Genomic DNA, 21,584 nt, shown 5'->3' on the forward strand with positions numbered 1-21,584 from the left:
GCGATTGATTGTTGAAAATATTGTTAGCCCCCCCCCCCAAAAGAAAAAAAGGCTGAACAATATTTTCTTTTTCATAAACTGGTCCCTGGGATTTTGAACTTCAAATACCCACCCTTCTTAATCTCTGAAAATGAAGTGCAATTAAGCGTTGCTGTTGTTAACTTCACAGGTTCCTTCTTTCCTCTCTCCAGGATTTAATTAAACCAGAGGAAAGTTGAGGCTTTGGCACTAATGAATCACCTGCTTAAAACCCCCAGTTCTCATCCATAGCGCAGATCCAAAATAGAGACGGGGTGGAGCCGAGTGTTGTTTACCCTGATGAATTCCCCTTCCTTTTATTGGGGAAAACACATGATGGGGAGGCTGACTCCTCTGTTGAAGCTCTGTGGGAACCATGTGGGTGGCCTCTTCCATTTCATGGGCTCCCGTCCCAAAACCTCCAGCGATGTCCTTGTTAGAATTGTTCTAGAAAGATAGGCGATAATGACCATGAATTTAGAAAACTATGGTGGTGGTATGTTTTAATGGAAAGCTGCGAAACTCCACTTCCTGGCCCCCTCTGGCTTTTAAGGGCTCCCATGGTTGTGGGTCTGAAACTGAGCCGATGGCTGAGCCCAGCCTTCTCGGTCCAAAGCTCAGGCTGTCCTTTCCCACCATTTCCCTTTCTTGCCTCCTTGATCCGGGGTTCAAGACAATTCATAAAGGCTCCCCCTGTCTTTTTCATGGCGACTTAGCACAGCTGCTTTCCACTTTCTGTTCCTAAAAGGCGGAGGGGGGGGGAACACCCCATTGCTGGGCAAATGTTTAAGGCCATTCTTGTCTGGTGAAGTCATCGCTGGTGGCTTTTCCTGTAATAAGAGGCCTTGCAAATAAATAAATGAAAGGGAAGCTTTTATCCCAGGGAAGGGAAGGGGGGTGTCAGCCAGTCCTCCAGCACAGCTGCCTCCAGAGAGGGAAACCTCCCCCTTTAGCTTTAGTCTGGGTTAGTATTTCCACATGGGGTTCATTATTCCTTGCCTCTTCTCTCCCCCCCTAAAATTTTAATCCAGCATTTGATTGAAAGTCTTCCCTGTTTGACGGTCTGCTTTCTTTCTTTCTGATAAGCAGAAGTCAAAAGCAGAAATAAGACCTGTGTCAGCCAGCTGTTCGGGGAACTGGCCTTCCAGATCTAGCAGACTCCATTGTCAAATAATGGGAGTTTTCTGTCTGAAGTTCCTCTCCAAGAGCCATTCAGAAGGAGCCGTTTCAATTCATTGGGGGGTTTCTTTGCCAGTTCCTCCTTTGCTCTTCTTCTCTGCAATATCCCTTTTAGCATCTCACAGCCTGCTTCCTCAGCTTCACAAAGGCTAGTTGCACAACACACAAATCCTCACTGACCAGCCACAAGTGCCTTCCCCTAATATTCCAAGTCACAAACGGCACATGGGGTGAAGCACCCCAAAGGTTCAGAGGGCCAGGCCCCAAAAGATACAACCTGCCATGATTTTGTAGTTTTTTTCTGATCTTCCAGCAACTTTTGGACTGGTGACACCCTTTTCTTCACCTTCTGGGGTAGAGTTAAAGAAAATAGTTGGATTTTTCTACTTCTGCCTGGCTCCTGGCTGAAAGTTGCCAGCAGCATCCAGATGTTTTGTAGGACAAAAGTTATTGGGGGGGGGTGTTCCTTTCCAGGAAGCGATTAGCAAGCAATCTCCCCGTGTGACTTTTAAGCCTTTTTCCAAATAGCGAAGAGATGGGATGGGACTTCCAGCTATCCTTGCGTCCTTAGAAAGAAGAACTATTCATTGAGTAACCATCAAAGTCTTTCAAAGGAAAAACACAGCCCAGAAAGACTGACTGAGGCTTTGAAGGTTTCCAAAAGGGTCTCTGGGCAGACAGCATTGTACAGCCCTGAACTCCTCCTTCAATCCTGTCTAAGGTCTCAAAAGAGACGCTGCTTTCCTGGGTGGCTGTGAAATCTGTTTTTGTGTGTATAATTAACAGGCAGACTTGCTGGGAGGTTGGGAAATGAACCTGGGCTGTTTTCTTGGAGTTGTGTTGCTGCTTTTCCAGTGACCGGGCCTTCCATTAGCGCCCCACCCACCCAACCTTACTTCAATATGGCCAGATCCTGACAGCCTCCTTTGGGTTTTTAAAAATCTCTTCCTCCTTGGAAATCCGCACATCTGTTTAAAGATGCTCCTGAGAGCAACCCACTTTTCCTTTTTTCTTGGACAAACCTGGGATCTCCTTGTCGCCAGATTTTTCAGCCAAGCGATCACATGCGGGTGCAAGATCACCAGGGAGATATCCATGGAAAACGATGGATCCAATTAAGGAAATGGAAGAGCGGAATCTATTCTCTGTTAAGCCATAATTGTCTGGGTGTACACAGCACACGGAGCGATAAAAACAGCCTTATCAGCCACAGTGGGCAATTCTTGTGACCTTGCCCTGTGTTCCTTCCACATATTCCCAATATAATGTCATAAATTCATTAAACTTTTCACAGTTGCCCAGGGGCAAAGTGCCACCGAGTGAGCCCAGTTCACTGCCTTTATCACCAGATGCGATATTTGACCATATCTGAACTTTGCTGGGAACCGAAACTCTCTTCTCCCTTGGTCCCTCCCAAACATAGCTTGCAAAAATGCCAAGTTTTGGATTCGTTCCCTGCTATGAGAGAAATAAAACTTATTATGGTTGTTGTTTTAGCGTTTCTTCCCACGGAAAAAGGTTTTTCTTCCTTAAGCAAATGGATTCTTCCTAATCTGAGAATGCCCTGAAGAATTTGCAGTTATTCAGGGTTAAAGTCCTTGCTGAACAGGCAGTCTTTTGTCTGGATGTTTTCTTCTTTCTATTTTGCTTTAACGTCTTTTTCCCCCTTCTTCTTTGAAATTGGAGACGGGGAAAATGCAGTGCAGGCCACAAAGTGCTGATAGGGTTATCTAGGCACCTTGTCCTTGAATCGCTGAAGCAAAATGATAGCCCCACAATTTCCTTCTTGTGTATTGCCCTTTAGTGCGAAAAATCTGAAAAACCTCCATGAAGCTCTTACAAGGAGAGAGGATTTTCTCCACAAAGATGAGGGCGGGGGAAAAAAATAGCCATTTTGGATCACATTTTTGCCACTGGGCCTGTTCGGAAGGGACATTTGTCTGAATTTCTAAGAAATGGAGTCCCAACACAACCAGATTTTGAGAAAAACATCTCGCTAGAATGAAACACTGAAGGATCAAATTGGGACTGTTAAAAAAACACATCATTCCACAACTGTGCATTAAATCCCTTTTAATTCACTGAAGGTTGTTTGTGCCAGGCGGGGCCCCAACTTAGACCTCTGTAGAGAAAGCCTGAGAAACTTAAGGAGAGTTTAGTTGGGCACGACTAATTAAATACTAGGATCAATGGCTGGCAGTTGTGATATTTTAATAGGCTCCAAGTTGATACTCACGAACTGAAAGAATTTCTTAACACAATAGGGCCCTTTCCTCATCTCTGCCCATCCTTTTCATGTCTCCCACCTAGTGGGAGTTTGCAAAATAATAATTAGGACGGCAATGTGGAAGGCAGATAGTAATTTACAAAACCCTGCAAGCGTCCTAGGGATTGTACCAAATACGTCAGCCTGACAGAGAAGCCACCTTTCTCCTACAGGCCGGCTGTCAGGATCGAACTTGTTTTGCAGACTTGAGCGATACCAAAAAAAACAAAACAAAAAACGTGCTGCCATTCGTGGTCTTTGTACCCCAGGGGTTTAACAAAACGTTGCTCCTTCCGAAATTTGGACGGTTATTTTTCAGAGAATGAATTAAGCCTCAGCCTTTCCTTGAATTTACAGGAATTAGAAGAACATCTTTTTCTTAGAAGTTTTTAAGCAACACAGGAAGACAACACGACGTTTCATTTCGGGGAACCGTCTCAAAGAAGCTTATCAGCCAGACCCAGGAGGCCCCTACTAGGAAGAGAGGAGAGGAGAGGAAAGAGGGCCCAGCCAGATTGTGGGCACCATGACGCTGCAGGAAACTCACAAACGGCTCAAGATGGCAGCAGTTCGGTGTGCTCAAAAGTATTAATGGGCACAGGTGCCATCGTTCCTTGCCAACAGGCTGAGGCCGGAAGGAGCCGAGCGCTCCAAAAAGGGTATTCTTCTTCACCCAGAATGCAAAAGAGGGCGCGGTGGCAGATCGTATGCCTTGCCCCACGCCCAGGATGGGCCCTGAGTCAGCAGGGGTGCGAAGGCTCTCTGCCTCCATTACGCCCAGGGAACAACTTGAATTTTCACATTTATTTTTTTCTTTCTTTCTAGCCCTCTTATTTCCTGTGACTCAGGAAATGCAAAGCTTCAAAAGTTCCGAGCTTCGCTGTGCTTCCTACCCCCCGAGTGGGTTTCTTTCTCGGTTTCATGCGAGTTTCTTCTCCGCTTTTGCTCCTTAATTGCAAAGATGACGCGTTGGGAGAAAGAGGAACAAAACAGGTGACTTTTCTCGAGACCCGTGAGCGGAGTTTTCTTTCTCGGAGAGGCAGGATGCTGAAACCAGGTTTCAGTTGTGGGTCCGAGGGAGCCAAGCCTGCTTTTGTGCTTCCCTGCCATCTGTTCTCCAACAGGCCCTCCCTCTGCCCACAGCTGGCTGCGTCTCGGGCAGCTGGTCCTTCTGTTTTGGCACTCGGTCAGGCTCTTCCTCCTTGATGGGGCAGGGGGGGGGGAATCTCTTGAATGAATATCACTGGCTTGGACTTGTCCATGCAGAGAGCAGTGTGCTTGTGTGTATTGCTAATTGGCCAATAATTCTGCATGGCAGAAACCCTGGGTGCCTAGAATATAAACACAGGTAGTCAGTTCGAAGTTAACAACAGCACTGGAAAAAGTGAATTATGACCGTTTTTCATACTTACAACCGTTGCAGCCCCTCCATGGCCACGTGATCAAAATTCGGATGCGTGGCAGCTGGTTCATATTTGTGACGGTTGCAGCGTCCCCTTTTGCGACCTTCTGACAGCCAAAGCCAATGGGGAAACCAGATTCATTTAACAACCCTGTTACTACCTTAACTAGCAAGAAATATCATAACATGGGTCAGAACTCAACCAATGTTTCACTTAGCAGCAGCAATTTTGGGCTCAATTGTGGTCGTAAGATGAGGACTGCCTGTAATATATAAATCAAAATATGAACCAAAATGGCGAGAAGACCCCCTTGAAAAAAAACTGTTTAGCAAAATTTGTGGGTCCTCCTGGTCTCCACACACTCGTGCGGTCCGTCTCCTGATCCAGATCTTTTCAACTACAGTTGCTTTCTTCCAGACCACAGCTAGGATCACACAATTGTGAGCTTGCAGAGTTGCTGAGGGTCATCTTAGAAGTTGCCAAGTCTGAAAACAATCGATGAGTCTTGGTCTGGATGTCCTTGCTCCTTTCTGTGGCAGCCCGAGAGAGAAATGCAGTGGGGTGGCCCGGCCTGATGCCAGCCAGTAAAAATTCAATCTAAGGCGAAAAGATGCCCTTGAATCGAACAATTGTGCCAGGAGAGAAGTGGTTTGCGCTGGCTTCACCCGAGACCTGTTTTCAGTCTACAAGCTGTGAATGGAACTGAAAATACAGCTGTGGGGTGTCGTACACAAATTAAGCACTTGGCTGCAATAAAAGCTGTGCCTTGCTGCAATGTTGACCTGGGTTCTTAGCACAGGCTGGTTGTGCCTGTGTGTGTGTAGGTGTAACATTTGCCTACCTGGCCCATTTAGGCATAAATGCCCCTCTCCCCCAATGATGTCCCCTTCCTCTGCACGTAGGCAGAAGGACCCCTTCCCACTTATGACCACGTGAGGACTAGAATGCAACCTATGTGAGCCTGGAGATTAATTGGGAGTGAGGGTCCTGCAAGAGTTGCTTTCCCTCCCCCCTCAGCCAAGGACCCTCATTTCCCCTGGGGAGGGGGATTTATTTGCTCTCTGCAGGGACCCTCCTCTTAACATGGGTTTGTTCTCTGCCTGCGTTCCTCGTCTCTAAACTTTGCAAAGTTTACAGAGCAGTAATGCCTCTAGTGCCTGTGTGTTTATGTGTGTGTGTGTGTGTGTGTGGTTGTGTGTACTTTATATCCTGTTCTCCAGAAAAGAAACTTAAGACAAACTTCCTCCACCAAGGAGGCGTGGCTGATTTGAGACCCACGGGGCCGATTATTATTTTGAAATCGATTTATCCTGTGTCACTCATGCCTTCGGTTGGATTGCTGATCCTACGGGATTCTCATTGGGTGATTTGTATTTGTAAATACCACCAAAAATAACTTCAATTTAGACTGGTATGGTGCACAGACTGAGGCTGTTTTCGTTAGCAGATTTTTATTGCGGCATGTGGGCGAAAGTGGGTTATTTCTGGTGCCAACATCATCTCCTCTCTATTTGATCTGTTATAATCAGTTTCTATAGTCTGCAAAGTCAGGTAGGAATTGAAATAACCATTCTGGGCCTAAATGCCCCAATATTACCCTCTCTTATTTCCTGCACCATTTTGTCTTTTTCAGTTTCTTCCTTAAATCTCGTCCCGTCTCCCTTTCCCTCCCTGATTCACAAGGCTTGTGCGGGACTTAGAAGTCTCATGCTTAAGCTGGCACAAACACCACCTGCTCTCTGGGCCAATGAGGAATGATTCATTGCCCCGCAGAACAATCTGTTTCCTCCATGCACAAATATTTGGGTTTGCTGTTGGCAATGGGAGGGAAACTCCTTCCTTCCTTTTCAAAAAACACGAGAGGATCTCGGGATGCCTGTTTGTTTCTGTGGCCTTCAAGCAGCGGTAATATAACCGAAATGTGGTTGTTGAGTGGGAAAAAAAAGAAAAAAAGCTGGATTTAGAATGGGGAGTCCCTGCCCCGGATAATCCTTCCCCGGGTACTGACTCAACCATAGCTTCATCTAGCAATTTGTCACCCCAGAGGTTGGCAAAGCAGTCGGTTCAGCCAGGTATGGAGAAGTGGGCTTAAGCACGCCTGGGTACACCTGCCGTCCTCGTCCCCTCCTTCTCCTCTCCCTCTCTGTCTCTCTCTGTATGTGTGTTCTTCAACTCTCATCCCCAGCATGCTCAGCCAGGGTACAAGGGAGCCAGCAAAGAGGACGGATGGGGCATCCTGTGTCCAAAGGGTGGATGGTCCAGGACAAATTTAGGATCCAGAACAAATTTAGGCAATAAATTGGAGGTTGCAACTGAAGCCAACTTTTGTACAGCCACCATGGGTCTTTCCTTGCTGCACGCTCAGTTGTTTGTTGTACCCAGGCCTCTGTATTTTTTCTCTCTCAGTGGTGCGCAAGGAACCCAGCCATTGGTGGCTTGTTCTACAAACCCTAGTTAAGCCAGGATTTGGTGCCTAAACCAACAAACCGCAGATTCCTGCTTGGACGTGCAGTAGACGGCTTTAAAGGAGCTCCTTGGAAGGGTTTGCTGAGGGCCTCCGGAATTAGAAATCGGGAGGCAAAACCTGCCTCTGACACAATCAAAGTGCCCTTAAAGGACCCATCTTGGGCGACTCCTATTTTTGAGGGGTCTCTCCTGGTTTTCAAGAGGCACGATCCTGTGTGGGGTCCCTCTGAGAGGAGATGCTTTTCCAAGGCTGCCTCTGATCCGAGGTTGGATTCCAGTCTCCCCCCCACGCTGAACTATCGCGGTGCAACTTCAGATGCTCCGTGACGAGGAAGCTCAGGAAGTCGCTGTGGGCAAGATACGGATTTTCTGCGAAACGCTTCTGCTGCATCCGGCCCTGTTGCTGGGCAGAAAATCCAGGCAGCCGGCCGAGCGAAGCAGCTCGGCCAAGGAGCTCCTTCCCCTTTGGATTTTTCCACAGGAGGTGGTTTTTTTTTGGGGGGGGGGGGCTTGCTGTGACTCATGAGCATGAGGACTAGGAAACTCAGCTGGCCTTGTAAAAACCATAACTGTCTCCCTTTTGTTTTGACCTTGCCTTAAAAGTACGCCACTGACACCATTCCTACATTTCTAACAGACTTTTAAATCTGCAAGCAATTCTGAAGGCAGGAAGCACAAGAGTCTCTTGTCCTGTGCTGAAGGCTCCTTCTTTCTTCCCCTCCCTCCTTCCCTCTTCCCCTTTAATCCTTCCTTCCTTCCTTCCTTCCTTCCTTCCTTCCTTCCTTCCTTCCTTCCTTCCTTCCGAATCCCACTCAATTCTGCTTCGTTTGGCCTTCACCCTTATTTCAGTCGCAGGGCTTAGAAAAGGGCTACCATGTTGGTAGTCCGGTGGATTTTATCCCGTCTTTCCAAGCGAAGAAGGAGGGATGGCCAAGGCCAAGAGACAGGAAAGCCGTTTCCCTTGAACCCTGCTTGCGTTGTTTTCCTGTGGAGGTGGGGGTGGGGTGGGATTCCAGTCGAAGAAAATTCTGGACATTAAATGTTCTCTGAGCCTGACTGCCACAGTGCCCTGTCTGTGGGGCTTTCCTTGATGACTCTGCTTGAGTAAAAAATAGGTTGGAGTTTATAACCTCCAGCCAGGAAGTGCTGTCTGGACAAATACATAAAAATGGGGGGGGGGGTTTTGCAACTGGCTACCTTCATTCAAGAGTCAGCATTTGTCCAAAATCCACTTCCTTTTGGCAAGCTTTGCTTCTCCCCCAGCTGTCTGCGCCTCTTTTTGGCGTGAAATGAGGAAAGAAGCGAGAGGGCCAGTTTCAGCCGGAAGGAACCCAAATCGGATGTGAAGCAGGAAGCGTTTTGGAAAGAGGAGCCCAGAAGCACCTTCGGGCTCTCCTTGGCCTGGCAGCCACCCTTCAATGGAGGCCCATGGGGCTTGCCCTGAATCTTTCTCAGGCCCAGGCCGTGGGTGGGGAATGCCCCGGCCCTCCTGGGGAATGGGAAGAACAAAAGTTGGTATTTGCTTTCCTGGTTCCTCCCAGGAGGACTTTGGATTGGCTAATGTAAGGCAGAGATTGAGAGAGGGGATTTGAGTCTTTAGCCCCCCACCTTCCCAAGAATCTAGAGAAAGGCAGACTCATCTTTGGGAGAGTCTCCCCTTTCACCCAATAAGGATCAAGTTTCTAGCTCCCATTGTCCGAAGGATATCTTTGGTGCCACTCCCACTCCCTTTTTTTTATTAAAAAAACAAAAACCGCATAGTGTTGTTCTCTGGCACGGCCGTCTGGGCAACCTTGAGGCACAAGGATCCCCGAGTCATTCAGAGCTGGAAACGATACGTTCTCGGCCACACACACGGTGCTGTGGGGACCCGGAAGTCCTCCCTTCCAGCGGACCTTGCGCTGCACAAGGACTCTGCAAAGCCCACAACCCAGCAGGCTGGGCCTGCTAATTTGACAGAAAGGCTCCATGCTGGTTTGCACGCTCGCCCCAGCCAGCCCTGTTTGATCTGGCCACTTTCAAAAGCATGGAATCGAGTTCGTTCTCCTTTCAGTCTTGCACAATCACAGCTGGTGTGTGTGTATAAGGTTGCGATGCCTGGATTTAGCAGCATGGAGGAGGAGCTAAGGTTCCTTTTAAATCTCTGCTGAATGCACAGTCATGAGGACTAGGATCTTGACGCTGAGGGGTTTGTGTGAAGGCTCTCCACTTTGAAGAGGACGGGATTGGAAGGAAGCTGAGAATTTTTTAAAAATAAACACCTTAATTGTTTTACAATCTATGGTCTCAGGCCATTTGTAGGCCTCTTTCTTTCCACTTGGGCCTCACTCTGCTCACCCTCGTCAGAATATCGCCGTGTCCTTGGAGATCTCCCGGATTCAGGAAGGAATCCACCTTTTCTGGCAGATCCATGAGAACTTGGAGCCATCCCAAGCCAGCCTGGTGAAAACCTCACTCAAGCCTGCCCAAACGAGATCTTCGATTGGTGCCAAAGTGGCATCTTCTCCCCTTAAAAATCCCCTTCTGGGGAAGTTGCCCAGCTCTGAACTGGAAAAGAAAAATATTCAGCAACAGTCCAAAAGTAAGCGTTGGGGTCCCGTATGGCTGGAGAAGCATTACAGTTTTGGAAATGATGCCTTGTGAGCTGCACTAAATGATCCTGTTCAGGACTTGGCTAAATCAGGTTTAGACACCCGCTCCTGGTTAGCAGATTCCCCCCACCTTCTCTGTATGTCTGGTGGAGCTCATTCCTAGCATTTTTCTCCGCTTGGTTGTTAGCAAGGCAACTTAAAAAAAGCCTCATTGTTCTTGCAGAACCTGGGTGATTCACACACGTTGTACTCAAAGGGGGGTTAGTCAGGCCTCAGTCATCTTCCTTCCTGAAGGAACTCGTGGGCTGAATGTTAGAGATGTGGGGAGAGAGAAGATTGTTCTGCATTTCTTAATCCTTGTGCCTACAGATCCCCCAGGCAGACCACCTAAAGCAGTTTTGGTTTCGGCAAATAAAATCTTGCCTCCCCCTTTTGAGTTTTGAAGTGAGGGGGGGGAGATAACTCACATTCCTGGCATAGCAACCCTGAACCTTAGCTATGTGGAGCCTCCTTTGCAAGGGATTGTGGCAATATTTACCTTTAGCAAATTGTTTCGGGGCCCCAAGGTGAAATTCTTACTTTTTTGCTGCCTAGCAAGAGGGTTAGAAGAGCAACTAAGACGATCAAAGGCCTGGAGACTAAAACATATGAAGAATGGTCCCAGGAACTGGGCATGGTTAGTCTAGTGAAGAGACGGACCAGGGGAGACAGGATCGCAGGGTTGCAATATTTGAGGGGCTGCCACAAAGAGATGGTTGGGTCAATTTATTTTCCAAAGCACCTGAAGGCAGGACAAGGAACAACAGATGGAAACTAACCAAGGAGAGAAGCAACCTGGAATTAGGGAGAAACTTCCTAACAGTGAACACAGTTCACCAGTGGAACAGAAGTTGCCTCTAGAAGTTGTGGGTGCTTCATCGCTGTAGGCTTTTAAGAAGAGGTTGGATTAGAAGATCCCTTCCATCTCTATTCTGATAGATTGAAAAAGTTCCCAAGCTGAATTTTATCAGTTTGTCTCCACCTATCCCTGAGCGGGAATGTGGGTTGGATCAGGAGCGGAAAAAAAATTCCAGTATTGACGGTTGTTCTTTGTCAATTCAGTGAATTGTTTGAATTTCTCATGTTTTGAATTGGTTTCCAAGGTGGAGCCTTTGCACAATGCCCTGAGATACAGCTGACCTTGGCTTAAGGGCAGCTAAGGCAACGAAAGTGGGTTTTTTATTACATTTTATAATGAAAGGGAAGATAGATCTCTGATTCCGGAGAAACAGAAACAAGATAACGATGGGGGAAAATATCCCTTTAGCAAGATAGACTGCTTGGGGAGCCGGAAGCTCTATTGGTTATTGTAGGATCTTTTCTCTTCCAGCCCCTTTCACAATCATTCTACACAATCCCAAATTCTGCTCCTTGGGCAGTTGCCATCAGTCTCTGAAGTCCAATTTTGCAAAAGTTGCGGGAATATTTTCCAACTCATTAATTCTTCCTTGGAAAGGTGCATACATGGGGGGGGGAGGGGGGAGGCAACATCCCAACTGTTCCTGCTCAGCTGTGTCGTTCAAATCCCACTTTTCCTACAAAATATCTGAAGACTGGACAGGTTCAAAGTGAGGTGGCCACTGGCTTCGTGTCCTACAGTTGCCTAGGCTCTTAGTGACCCATGGGCTCCAACTCCCAATTCTAGGAGTTAAAGTCCACAGATCGTCTAAAGGGGCCAGAGTTGTCCACTCTTGGTTTGGGTGGACAAAATCCAATTTCGATCAGCGACCCAGCTTTGCAGCCTCCGGGGCGGGTGAGGAAAAGAGCCAGCGTCCTTCTGAGCTTGCTGGTTTCCAGAAGCGTCTTTTCTGCATGTTGGAACTTGCCTGCTCCCCACCCCCACCCCAGCCCGCCGTCCTCCGACTCCGGGTTCAGGTATCAGCCAAAGTAGGAATCCAACCCCAGAGGCTTGTTTACCTTCAATCTGGCAGGACAAGCGGCCCTGACTCAGGAGTCTGGAATGCGTCTGTCCGGCACATAATGTCCCAAGCAGGCCTGGAAGCCGCAGCAGCCCGCCTGGATCTGGATGACTTCAGCAGTCCTCTGGCCTTTGTTCCATTCTGTAATTCCCGGCAGCAGGATTAAAACAGACCAGGCCTTTTTATTTCCCCAGGCAGGCCTGGCTGAAGCCCTCTGTCCACATGGGAGGCTTGGTCTGATCCCTACCCAGTTTTCTTTTGTAATTCATTGGGGATCGGAAGTGAAGAAGCTTCTGGGATGAGAAGTGAAACATTTTCAAGGGGAAACACCCTCCCCCCAACAAGTCTTTTTGAAAAACACTTTCTCCTGTTCCCTGGGCATGTGCAGAGTTGCTTGGGGGTGGGACTGACTCCCCCAGAAACACACCAGACGAGGCGCAGACCAAAAGGGCTGAGCCTCCTCAGTCAAGAGAATTCAGTTTTGTTGAATTTTGCTGAGTTTTTTTTTCGTATCCCGAACTCCCACTGGTGGAAATCCCACGTCTCTTCTAGCCCCTGCCTGAATTGTGTCAAAACACAACACAATCACATTTTTCTTTTGTCGCTTCGTCCTGTTTTTGTTCCATGGCTCAGTTCGAATTAGGAAGGGCTGGATGGTGACCACCGTGCAAAGCAAAGGCTCAGATCTCACCTGCCGGTGTCACAGCGACTCCTAGTGGTCAAAGGGAGGCAGTGCCTTTGCGACCAACGCAACAACACAACTCCAAGCCTCCGAGTCCTCTTGACTTTGTGGATTAGTTTATGTAGTTTTCTTGGCAAGGGCACAGAAAGTCTTTTGTTTTGACTCCCTGGCTTTCCTGGTGGTTTCCCATCCTTGCACTAACCAGATCTTGCAAGTTCAGTCAAGTCCAGTTCAAGGTCATCCCCTATCTGGGTTGGTAAAGAATAAAAGCCTATTTTCATCTCCTGGACTCCCAACGCTTTCATAGGTGAAAAAATTCCCAAAAGTCCTGTTCTGTCTCTGGCCGGGGAGGATGGCAGGTGTAGTCCAAGACTGAAATTGAGGGAAGCTGTTCCCTGATTTAAGTTTGGTGTTGGGCCCTGATCAGAAACGGGAGGTTTCTCAAACTTCCCAGGCCCAGCAAGAGCAGGGATTTTGTCCTAACTTGACAAAAGAAATAGAGTCCTTCTTTAAGAAAACAAAAACCCTCTGTATAACTTTATTCAGGATTTACAAACAAAGCAATCAATGGAAAAGAGAGAGTTAGGAAGAGAGAAACGAGCAAGCAAAGACTTCCAACAAAATTGAGCGTGAAATGAGTTTTTTAAACTTCAGCTTGGAAGCTCCGCAAAGTATAAGGAGAGCAAAATCTTTGGGAAGTTGGCTGTGAAATGATTGTCTCTAAACACAAAAGGCTGCTGGTGTCCACAGGATTTCCACACGAAATGCCACAACACCCTCCCCACCCCCACTAGCCCCCTCCCAGGTGAAATAGAGCCCCCAAATGTCAAAAATCCAAGAATGAAAACTTCTCCTCCTTCTTCCGCCTCTAGCAACAAGATGCCAAGAAAGGGATTTTTAAAACCGGCCCCTTGTTTTCATCAAGACAACTCTGCTCTTTTCCTTCCTCATACCTTGACTCTCATCACTGCTGTTTTGCGGACGGGGCCCCGTCTGAAAGCCCCCCCCTGCCCCTTTGCATTTCCCACCTTTGGGGAAGAGAAGCATAAATGTTCAAATGAGTTTGGGTGAAGCGCCTTGCAGGCTCATGCTCTTCCGGATTTCCTTTCTATACGTGTGTTGGGTTTGTCTTTGGGAGGAACGGGAAGGGAAGCAGACCCAAGGGACGGGGAATGGAGAGTGGTATCAGCTGGGGCCTTGTCTTGTGGCCTCTGAGCTGCCTGCGGCCTCTGTCGGCTTTTCACAGTCTGCACTGATCCGCTGCAAACGTCCCGTGGGCGCCCACAAGCCCGAGGTGGTTGGACTATCCCTGGGACGAGATTTCATTGAAAGATCCGTGGGCTGCAGGTCAGGATCAAAGGAGCTGTACCACTCTGGCTGGTCCAGTGGCGGGGACTCCCGTGAACCCCATCCAAAGGGCATCGAGACGAGAGGAGTTGGCATCCTGGTTCGGATGACGCTGAGGTGGTACGGCGAGATCCTCCTGGGGGGAGCCACAATGACGTTCCTGGCCTCGGCCGACCTTTCCTCCCTCGGCTCCTCGGGGGCCGGTCTCTTGACTTCCAATCCCAGGGAGAACTCTTCTTGGGAACTCTCTTTTGTCAAGTTCTGGAGGGAAGAATTCGGAGCAACAGAATCCGGAGCAGGAGGAGGGTCTTCGCTACCTGCAGGCACCACAACGGGGTCTGAATCCTCCTTGCTTTTAGTCAGCTCTTTTCTGAGGATGCTGTTCTCCGGCACAGGAGGCTCGTCCGGCTTCTTCCGTGGCCGGCCACGCCTCCTCTTCGCGGTCACCTCTCTGAGTCGGTCTGCCGGCCGCTTGGTGGGGCTCTTGACTTTCTGCGGCTCACATGGGCTCCGCTCAGCTTCAACACTGGGTGCTCCGCCGGCCCCACTGGAGATACTTTTGGGCTTCAGCCGGTTCTCGGTTGCGGGTGGGACCGCCACGTTGATAACTGGCACCATGTTGATGACCGGCACAGCGGCCGGTTGGCTGACCAGGGTGGTGGGTCCATTCACAGCCGAGGCTAGCAAAGTGGAGGAGGGTGCCCCCACGGAGAGTGCCATCTTGACCGTTCCCCCCACCGGAGTGGAAGTAAGCTTAGGAGCCAGGATAGGGTGGGGAGAGTGGACAGTCGCCGTCCCAGGAGACACCACCAAGTGGTCCCTGGGTTGGACCTGCACACGGGGAAGCAGCAAAGGGAGACGGGCCACCAAGGCGTTGACCTGTGGGCTGCTGGCCTTCTTGGGAGGAACGTCGGCTGGCTTCTTGGCTTCGCTCCGTGGGGAGGGGGCCGAGGGCTTGGGCACGTTGTCTGGTTTAGCCTGAAATGCAGAGATGAGAGAGGAGGGATGAGAGGCCCATGGCCCATTCAGTTACTCGGTGTGGCAAGTCTTGAAGGCCCCAGTGGCTTCTTGGACCCCTGTGTTAAGAAATAACGTAGCTGGAAACAGCGGAGTTTGTTTGCGTGCCGTTTCCTTCGCACCAGGTGTGTGGGTTTTCCAGAGGTTCCTGGTTTGATTTTTGGTAACCGTAAATGGGTCTGGGGTCTACATTACACACTGTTTGTCAGGGCTGATTGATACAAAGCACCTTTTGGAATTCCTCTGTCTGGCCCCCTTTGCCTCCCTCCCAACCTGGTGTTTGCATTTCTCCTGGGGTGGGTAATTCCCCCCCCACACACACATACACATACTCACGTACACACAACATACACGCCAGAGTCTCGTACCTGAGGTTGTGCTTTGGCTGTATTTTCCGCGGCTTCCGGCTCGCTTTTCTTTGGGGGAGGACGCTTCCCCCACGAGCTCTCAGCGTGTTCTGTAGCCGGAGACAATGAACCAAAGGAATATCAGCAATTCAGGATTTGGGGAGTATTATCTGTGCCATGATGGGGGGTGGGGGAGGAAGGGGACAGCCTCAGCCACAAAGAGAGTGAAGCCACCAATCTTTTGAGTTTGACCCTAGGCATTTTCCAACACCCCACTCTCTCCCCCCCACAAAAAAACCCCAGATGGGACTAAGTCAGGACCAGGACAGCAGCAAAAGGCAGCCATCCCTCCCTCCCATCATTCTGCAGAGGTCAGGCCCAAGACTGGCTGAAATGCCCAGTCCATTCTCAAGGTCCCACCTGTGACCACGGTGGCCATGACCAGGTCGGCGTGAGCCGAGCGTGAGCTGATGAGGTGCTGCTGCAGGAGGAACTGGGCCACCTCCACGATGCTGTCAAAGGAGCGTTTGAGGATCTTCTGGGCCCAGTTACAAGTCAGGGCGCAGGCCGCCTCGACCACCTTGTCGTTGTAGGGGTTGGTGGTCTCCGTTCGCTCCAGCTGCAGGGACACAGAATCGGCCTCAACCGTGGATCGGCTGCCATCCCCTCCCCTCCCCCCCTGCGAGTCTTCTTAGAAGTGGGGCTGCCTGAGCAGCTGGGCGGCAAAGGCACACAGGTGAGCACGCAGCTCAACCTGCACGAATGGCAGGCCAGCCCGCGCACGTACGCAGCAGCCCACTTCTTGCATGGGCCAGTTTCCCTCTCCCCCACCCCCACCACCCTGCCAGGACCACCGAGCCATAAAAGTTGGGGACCGCTGCCCTAAGCCATCTGACCATGGTTGAAAACCACTCTATCCTGACTGCATTACAGCCGGGAAGCCTTTAAAAGGTTACAAAAAGATCCGGTTGGAAGGGCCTCCTTGGAGCTAAACGGATCCTCCGGCTGCAGGGACAGCCCATCTCTTCAGGGACGAGGTCCGGCTGCCTGGTCCGTCTCGGTTTAATCTCCGTTCTCGGAGCAACAGGAGATTCGGGAGGGAGTCCACACAGCTTACGGTCTCTGTCTCTTTCAGGTCCAGGCTGGGCAGGGGAGGCATGTTGACCACCGTTTTGCGACGGATCCCGCTATAGCAATATGTTGGAGGAGAATTAAGGACCAACGAGGCGGGACAGCTCTGAGGGCCGGATAAAAACCAGGGAGGCCAAAAATTCTTGGGGAACCCCTCCAAGGTCAAAAAGGGCCTTCCACGACCCACTCCCTCCGGTCCCTCCAGCATCATAGGAAAAAGGATATTTGGATTGCCCGCGTCCACCCAATCTTCTTGCTTTGATGTTCGGAAAGATCTCCCTGATGATCTTGCCAAAATTTGCCGCACTCAGGGAGCGGCTGCACAGGTTGTCGCAGTAGCGCCTGCCGAGAGAGGAGAGAGAGATATACGCGGCAGCCGCGTTTTCTTCCGGGGCACCAACTGCCGGCATGGCCTAAGCAGCCTAGGACTCTTAACCCTCCAACCCCATCTGTGGGGGACACCAGAAGGGTCCTCGGACAAAACTGCCAACTCTTCCCCCCCCCCCCCGGGAGAAAGGCCACAAAATTGACCCCCATTACTCACTTGTAAGCATCGTACACGTCTTGTTTTGGCAAGCAGGTATCGAGATACTCCTCCAGGTGGTTCCGTATCCAGGTACAGGCGTGCATCTGTTCTGCTGAATTGAGAGAAGTGAGGTCCAAGCTGGGGAAAGAAAGCAATTGGATCAGAAAGAGAACCAGTGCCTCTCCATCCATCTGTTCCTCCCAGCCTTCTCTCTCTCTCTTTGTCTGTCTGTCTATCATTATCTAACTATCATTATCTATCTATATCTCTCTATCACCTATCATTATCTTCTATCATAGCATAATCTCTGTATCTATCTATCTATCTATCTATCTATCTATCTATCTATCTATCTATCTATCTATCTATCTATCTATCTATCTATCTATCTATCTATCTATCTATCTATCTATCTATCTATCTATCTATCTATCTATCTATCTATCTAATCTCTATCCTCTCTCTCTCCCATCTCCCCCATAGAGTGACTCCAATGTCTCCACCCATTCCCACATGCTCAGGGACCACAAAGTCTACAAACCTTAATCTGTAGCATAACCAGAACCATATTTCACCTTTTTTCTCCTGAGCTCGGCCCTGAAGGCAGCTGAAGGTACAGATAAAGTTTGGCGTAGTCTGAAAACTTCTGGACATCTTGCTGTTATGGCAAATGCAGGGAGAAAGAAGGAGGGAGAGAATGGAGTATCGGTGGGTAGTGACACCCAGAGATTGGGCCTGTACTTAGACAGCAGACCATTGGGGCACCCCAAATGTTTTACCTGCCGTTTATATCATTGCAAGAAACATCCTGAATGGAGTCCTGTGGGGATACCAGATTACTTACCAAGATGGAGTCGACTTTGCTCTGGACAGGCTTTCTGATGGAAAAACAAGAAAAATATATTGTACTGTGGCAAAAATATGCTTTAAATGGCGCTCCGTACCTAGAGTGTGTAGCAGTTTGGGATGGAGTGAAGGTTCCGGTCTACTCCTAGTGGCCTCCCATCCCAGGACTGATCAGGCCTGCCTGCCCTTAGCTAAAAACTCACTTGACGTGCAATTTATCCAGTGATCAACCAAGGGGACCTTTTGTGATCTGAATGACTCTCCTATATTTAATCCTATAAAACTGCTCCTGGTCTCTAAAAATACCCCCTGCAATCATCATCATCATCATCTTTTAACCTCACAGGCCCTTTTCAGTTCAGTTCAGTTTTGCAGTTTGAAAGCAGGTAAAAAATGCAAGTAGAAAAACAGGGACCACCTTTGGGGGGAAGGTAACAGCGTTCCGTGCGCCTTTGGCATTGAGTCATGCCGGCCACATGACCACGGAGACGTCTTTGGACAGCGCTGGCTCTTTGGCTTTGAAACGGAGATGAGCACCGCCCCCTAGAGTGGGGAACGACTAGCATATATGCGCGAGGGGAACCTTTACCTTTTTTAATCCCTTGCATGGTGGAATCTGGGTAACTGAATGGAGCTAGCAGAGTGTTTCCTGGTCGGATGGCCTTCCTGTCGCCAATGCGGAGTTTTGTCCAGCAGATATATTCTCATTGTGCCCAGAGCGAGAAATATCTGCCTCTACCTAGGATCGAACTCAGCCTCCTGATTGTGAGGCAAGAACTCCACGTCTAGACCACTGCACCACTCCTAAAAATACCCCCTGCAATGACACCTCTAATCTGTGCCAGCCTCTCCATTCCTCCATTCCTTCAAAAGCCTTCTAAAACCATGGCCATTTCTCGTGGCAGGGAGATCCACGGATCAAGAAGAATATTTTGTGGACAAGCACCAACTTCAGTGTCGGCCCTAAATTTAACTGGCCATTTTTAAAAAACATTACTGCACTGTACTACCTGTGCCCTCCTCATCTTCCTTAACTGGACCCAGTTGTCCTGAGTTTCCAAGACCAAAGGAAAAACCCGAAAATAACGGCAGGCGAGAGACATAAAGGACACCCCGCTTACGAGATGGTGCTCTTCAGCTTCTGCAGCAGGGTGTTGGGCTCTGTGCTGCAGTCCACCTGCACATCAGCCTCCAAAATTTCGCTCCCATTTTCCACGATCTTTGCCAACAGGCAGCTGTCATCCGCCATGGCATCGGTGCCCTTGGACGGGAAGGAGAAAAAAAATCCCTACCTTCTTAGTATCTCAAACATACATACATACATACATATATACATATATATATATATATACACATACTGTGTTTGTGTGTCTCTGTGTGTGTGTGTGTGTATAAAACAATATTCTAAAAATACGAGTTCCAGGTATATTTGTAAAACAAGGAACAGACATTCTGCGAGCAGATACATATATGTGTGTATTGACTTGCCAGCCTCATAAATCTCGTGGCACAGAATAATAGTTTTCAATCAATGGGAGATTTGGAGAGACAAACTCGGCAGCCTATATCAATAAAGTAAGAATTCTAGAAAAAGAAAAGAAAAGAAAGGAACTCGGCAGAAATAGCTCAAAACTTCAGAAAAAAGGGGGGTCTATTTTTAACTTTATTTTCTCCTCCATCTTTCCCTGCTGTTTTTTCTTTCCAGGGCTGCTTCCCACACGCGGGCATCGCTGGGTTGTGTTTAGACCCTCCTGCCCTGGAGAAACTCGAGGCTGCGCCAGGCAAACATCAACTTTGCAACTCTCTTGCCCTCCCCCCCCCCCCCCCGCCTTGGGAAGCGGTTCCTGGGTGCAAAGCCCCCACCTGCACCCCCCCTCGGGCAACTTTCCTGCCATGGGGAATCCTGAGAAACCCCCCTCTCCCTCCCTCCCTCCCTCGCCCCCCAGGAAAAATTGTGGACTACCGCAGCTTGCTGGCAATTAGCTTCCAGGAAGAGGGAAATTCAAACGCATTTTTTTGTTTTTTAAATTCTCCCAGGGAGAGAAAAAAGGCTGCAGCAGCCGGGACGATAATAAAGAGTCCAGCTGCAGCTTTTGAAACTGGGAATGGCTGTTCCTTTCCCGCAAAGGAGTTTTGCAATCCCCGGTATTTTAAAGCAAAGGCTTCCCTTCCCTGGATGCCTCTTTAAAACCCAGCCCAGTCTGGCTCTTTCGACGCATTTTATTGCTCTTCAGCTTCCTTTCCTCCTCCTTTTGTCTCTCCCAGGAACAACTGCGGCTGGTTTTTTTTGGTTTTTTGGTAGTTTGGTCCATGCAAAGCTTTGCAAAAAATAAAAAAAATAATAAAACAACCCCAGCAATTTAAGGTCGCTTTCCGGATGGAATCCACTTACCTATTTCCTTCCCCGGGTTGCAATTCTTCGGCCTGCAACGATTTGTTCTTCTTTTTGACGGCTTGATTAAATTGCAAAAAAGAAAAGGAACATTTTGCACGCCGGAAAAAACATGAAAAATAATAATAAGAAAAAAAATCCTCCGGAGATGATCCTCTGGGACCTTCCGAAGAATTAAGAGATCCCCCCGTTTGCTCGAAAAGGATCCCGAGAGCAAAATCCCGGCCGCGTTTCAGCCCCGCCACGCATCTCGTCCACTTTCGGTCTCAAAATAAAAGAGAAAAAGAAAGTAGCTCCCGGGCGGGAGGCAGATTCGCCTTTTCTTTTTCCCTGATTGGCCAGCCCGTGTCAGTTCTGCCTGGATACTGGCCGGTGCTATAATGCAAATGGCTGCCTCTCGGTTTTCCACCCGGATACAAGCCGGGCACGGCCGCCGATTGGTTGAAGGGGCTAGGAAGTCTGCCTGGCAACATGTTGGCGATTGGTCGGGACTCTGTCAGTTTAGAAACGAAGTAGGAAGAAGGGAGGGGAGAGAAAGAGTGAGAGAGCGCCCTCTTGGGCTTCAGATAGACTGGGCTGGTCCACGGAGAATTAAAGCTGGTTGTGGATCTCCTCCGGGGTTGATCATCTGCTTTTGCAGAAAGGGTGCGTGTGTAGTACCATCTGCACGGTTCCAAGCCAAAGAACTGTTTTCTTCTCTGTGTAGGTTGGGACTACACCTCCCATCATCCAGGGCTTCCATGGGCTTTTAATTGCTTCCCAGGGTTGGAAGATTTGCGCCCCTTCTCCATCCAGGGAGGAGTTTCAGCAGCCAAAGAACTGGAAGGAGCAAAATTCTCACGGCCCAAACTTAACATTTCACATCTTTCTCTCCTTTGCAGAATTTTCCGTGGATTCAGTTTTAGTATCGCCCGTCCCCATTTTAACAGGAGCAACACAGGGTCATCTTCCAGTTGTTATATATTCTTGGTGTTTTATTTTGTTGTTCCTCTCCTTCTGACCGTTTTCTGGTAGATTTCCCCAAGATTTGTGGTCTCCTGCAACCTCTTCCCAGGAAGCTCAGAATGAAGTGTGGGGTGGCAAGATTTAGAAGATGAAGTCTCTTAGAGCCATGTGTGTGTGTGTGTGTGTGTGTGTGTGTGTGTGCCATGCCAATGTGGAAAGCTTGTCTACGATTCTGCATTGGTCCCCAAGAAAATAGGATACGGTCTAGTGTTTGTGTGCAACCCCCCCCCCCCCGTTTGTGCTCAATGTAGAGGAAGTGTTCCCCCAAACTGTGGAATGAACAATTAATTGGTTTTGAGAAAACGGGAAGAAACGATTTTGGCCACTCTTTGATTGATTTATTCAACTATTTTGCCTTCACCATGTTGATGGTGAATCTGAGACTAACCTTCATTATGGCCGTAACTTAT

The 21,584-nt window shown here is 49.0% G+C and overlaps 1 protein-coding gene and 1 long non-coding RNA gene across 4 annotated transcripts; one reads left to right on the plus strand and one right to left on the minus strand.

The window, feature by feature from the left end:
• Positions 1–51: 51 nt before the first annotated feature.
• LOC131186610 (uncharacterized) lies at positions 52–10,228 on the plus strand. Its single transcript, XR_009152395.1, has 3 exons — positions 52–4,122; positions 4,289–4,456; positions 5,284–10,228. It is a non-coding gene; the product is annotated as an uncharacterized LOC131186610 (long non-coding RNA).
• Positions 10,229–10,274: 46 nt separating this feature from the next.
• On the minus strand, positions 10,275–20,530 carry RFX5 (regulatory factor X5). 3 transcript variants are annotated; one of them, XM_058160365.1, is made up of 10 exons: positions 20,170–20,530; positions 18,899–19,038; positions 17,776–17,809; positions 17,507–17,589; positions 16,950–17,069; positions 16,627–16,747; positions 16,392–16,469; positions 15,695–15,893; positions 15,296–15,384; positions 10,275–14,888 (listed from the first exon to the last, which is right to left on the minus strand). In XM_058160365.1, exons 2-10 carry the CDS (start codon positions 19,024–19,026, stop codon positions 13,749–13,751), a joined length of 1,992 nt encoding a protein of 663 aa, XP_058016348.1. In that variant the 5' UTR covers positions 19,027–19,038; positions 20,170–20,530; the 3' UTR covers positions 10,275–13,748. The 3 variants fall into 3 exon arrangements, with proteins under 3 accessions (XP_058016348.1, XP_058016350.1, XP_058016349.1); XM_058160367.1 differs by lacking the exon at positions 20,170–20,530 and having other exon boundaries at positions 11,884–14,888; positions 16,950–17,071; positions 17,508–17,589; positions 18,899–19,004; XM_058160366.1 differs by lacking the exon at positions 20,170–20,530 and having other exon boundaries at positions 11,884–14,888; positions 17,473–17,589; positions 18,899–19,004.
• Positions 20,531–21,584: the final 1,054 nt, after the last annotated feature.

This window comes from Ahaetulla prasina, chromosome 17 (genome assembly GCF_028640845.1).
Source record: "Ahaetulla prasina isolate Xishuangbanna chromosome 17, ASM2864084v1, whole genome shotgun sequence".
Taxonomy (NCBI): Eukaryota; Metazoa; Chordata; class Lepidosauria; order Squamata; family Colubridae; genus Ahaetulla; species Ahaetulla prasina.

Coding starts and splice junctions, on each gene's coding strand:
- RFX5 (XM_058160365.1), bottom strand. CDS start 19,026: ATGGCGGATGACAGCTGCCTGTTGGCAAAGATCGTGGAAAATGGGAGC. Junction 16,748..16,949: donor GACGTGTACGATGCTTACAA/GTGAGTAATGGG, acceptor CTCTCTCGGCAG/GCGCTACTGCGACAACCTGT. Junction 15,385..15,694: donor CATGGCCACCGTGGTCACAG/GTGGGACCTTGA, acceptor CTCCGGCTACAG/AACACGCTGAGAGCTCGTGG.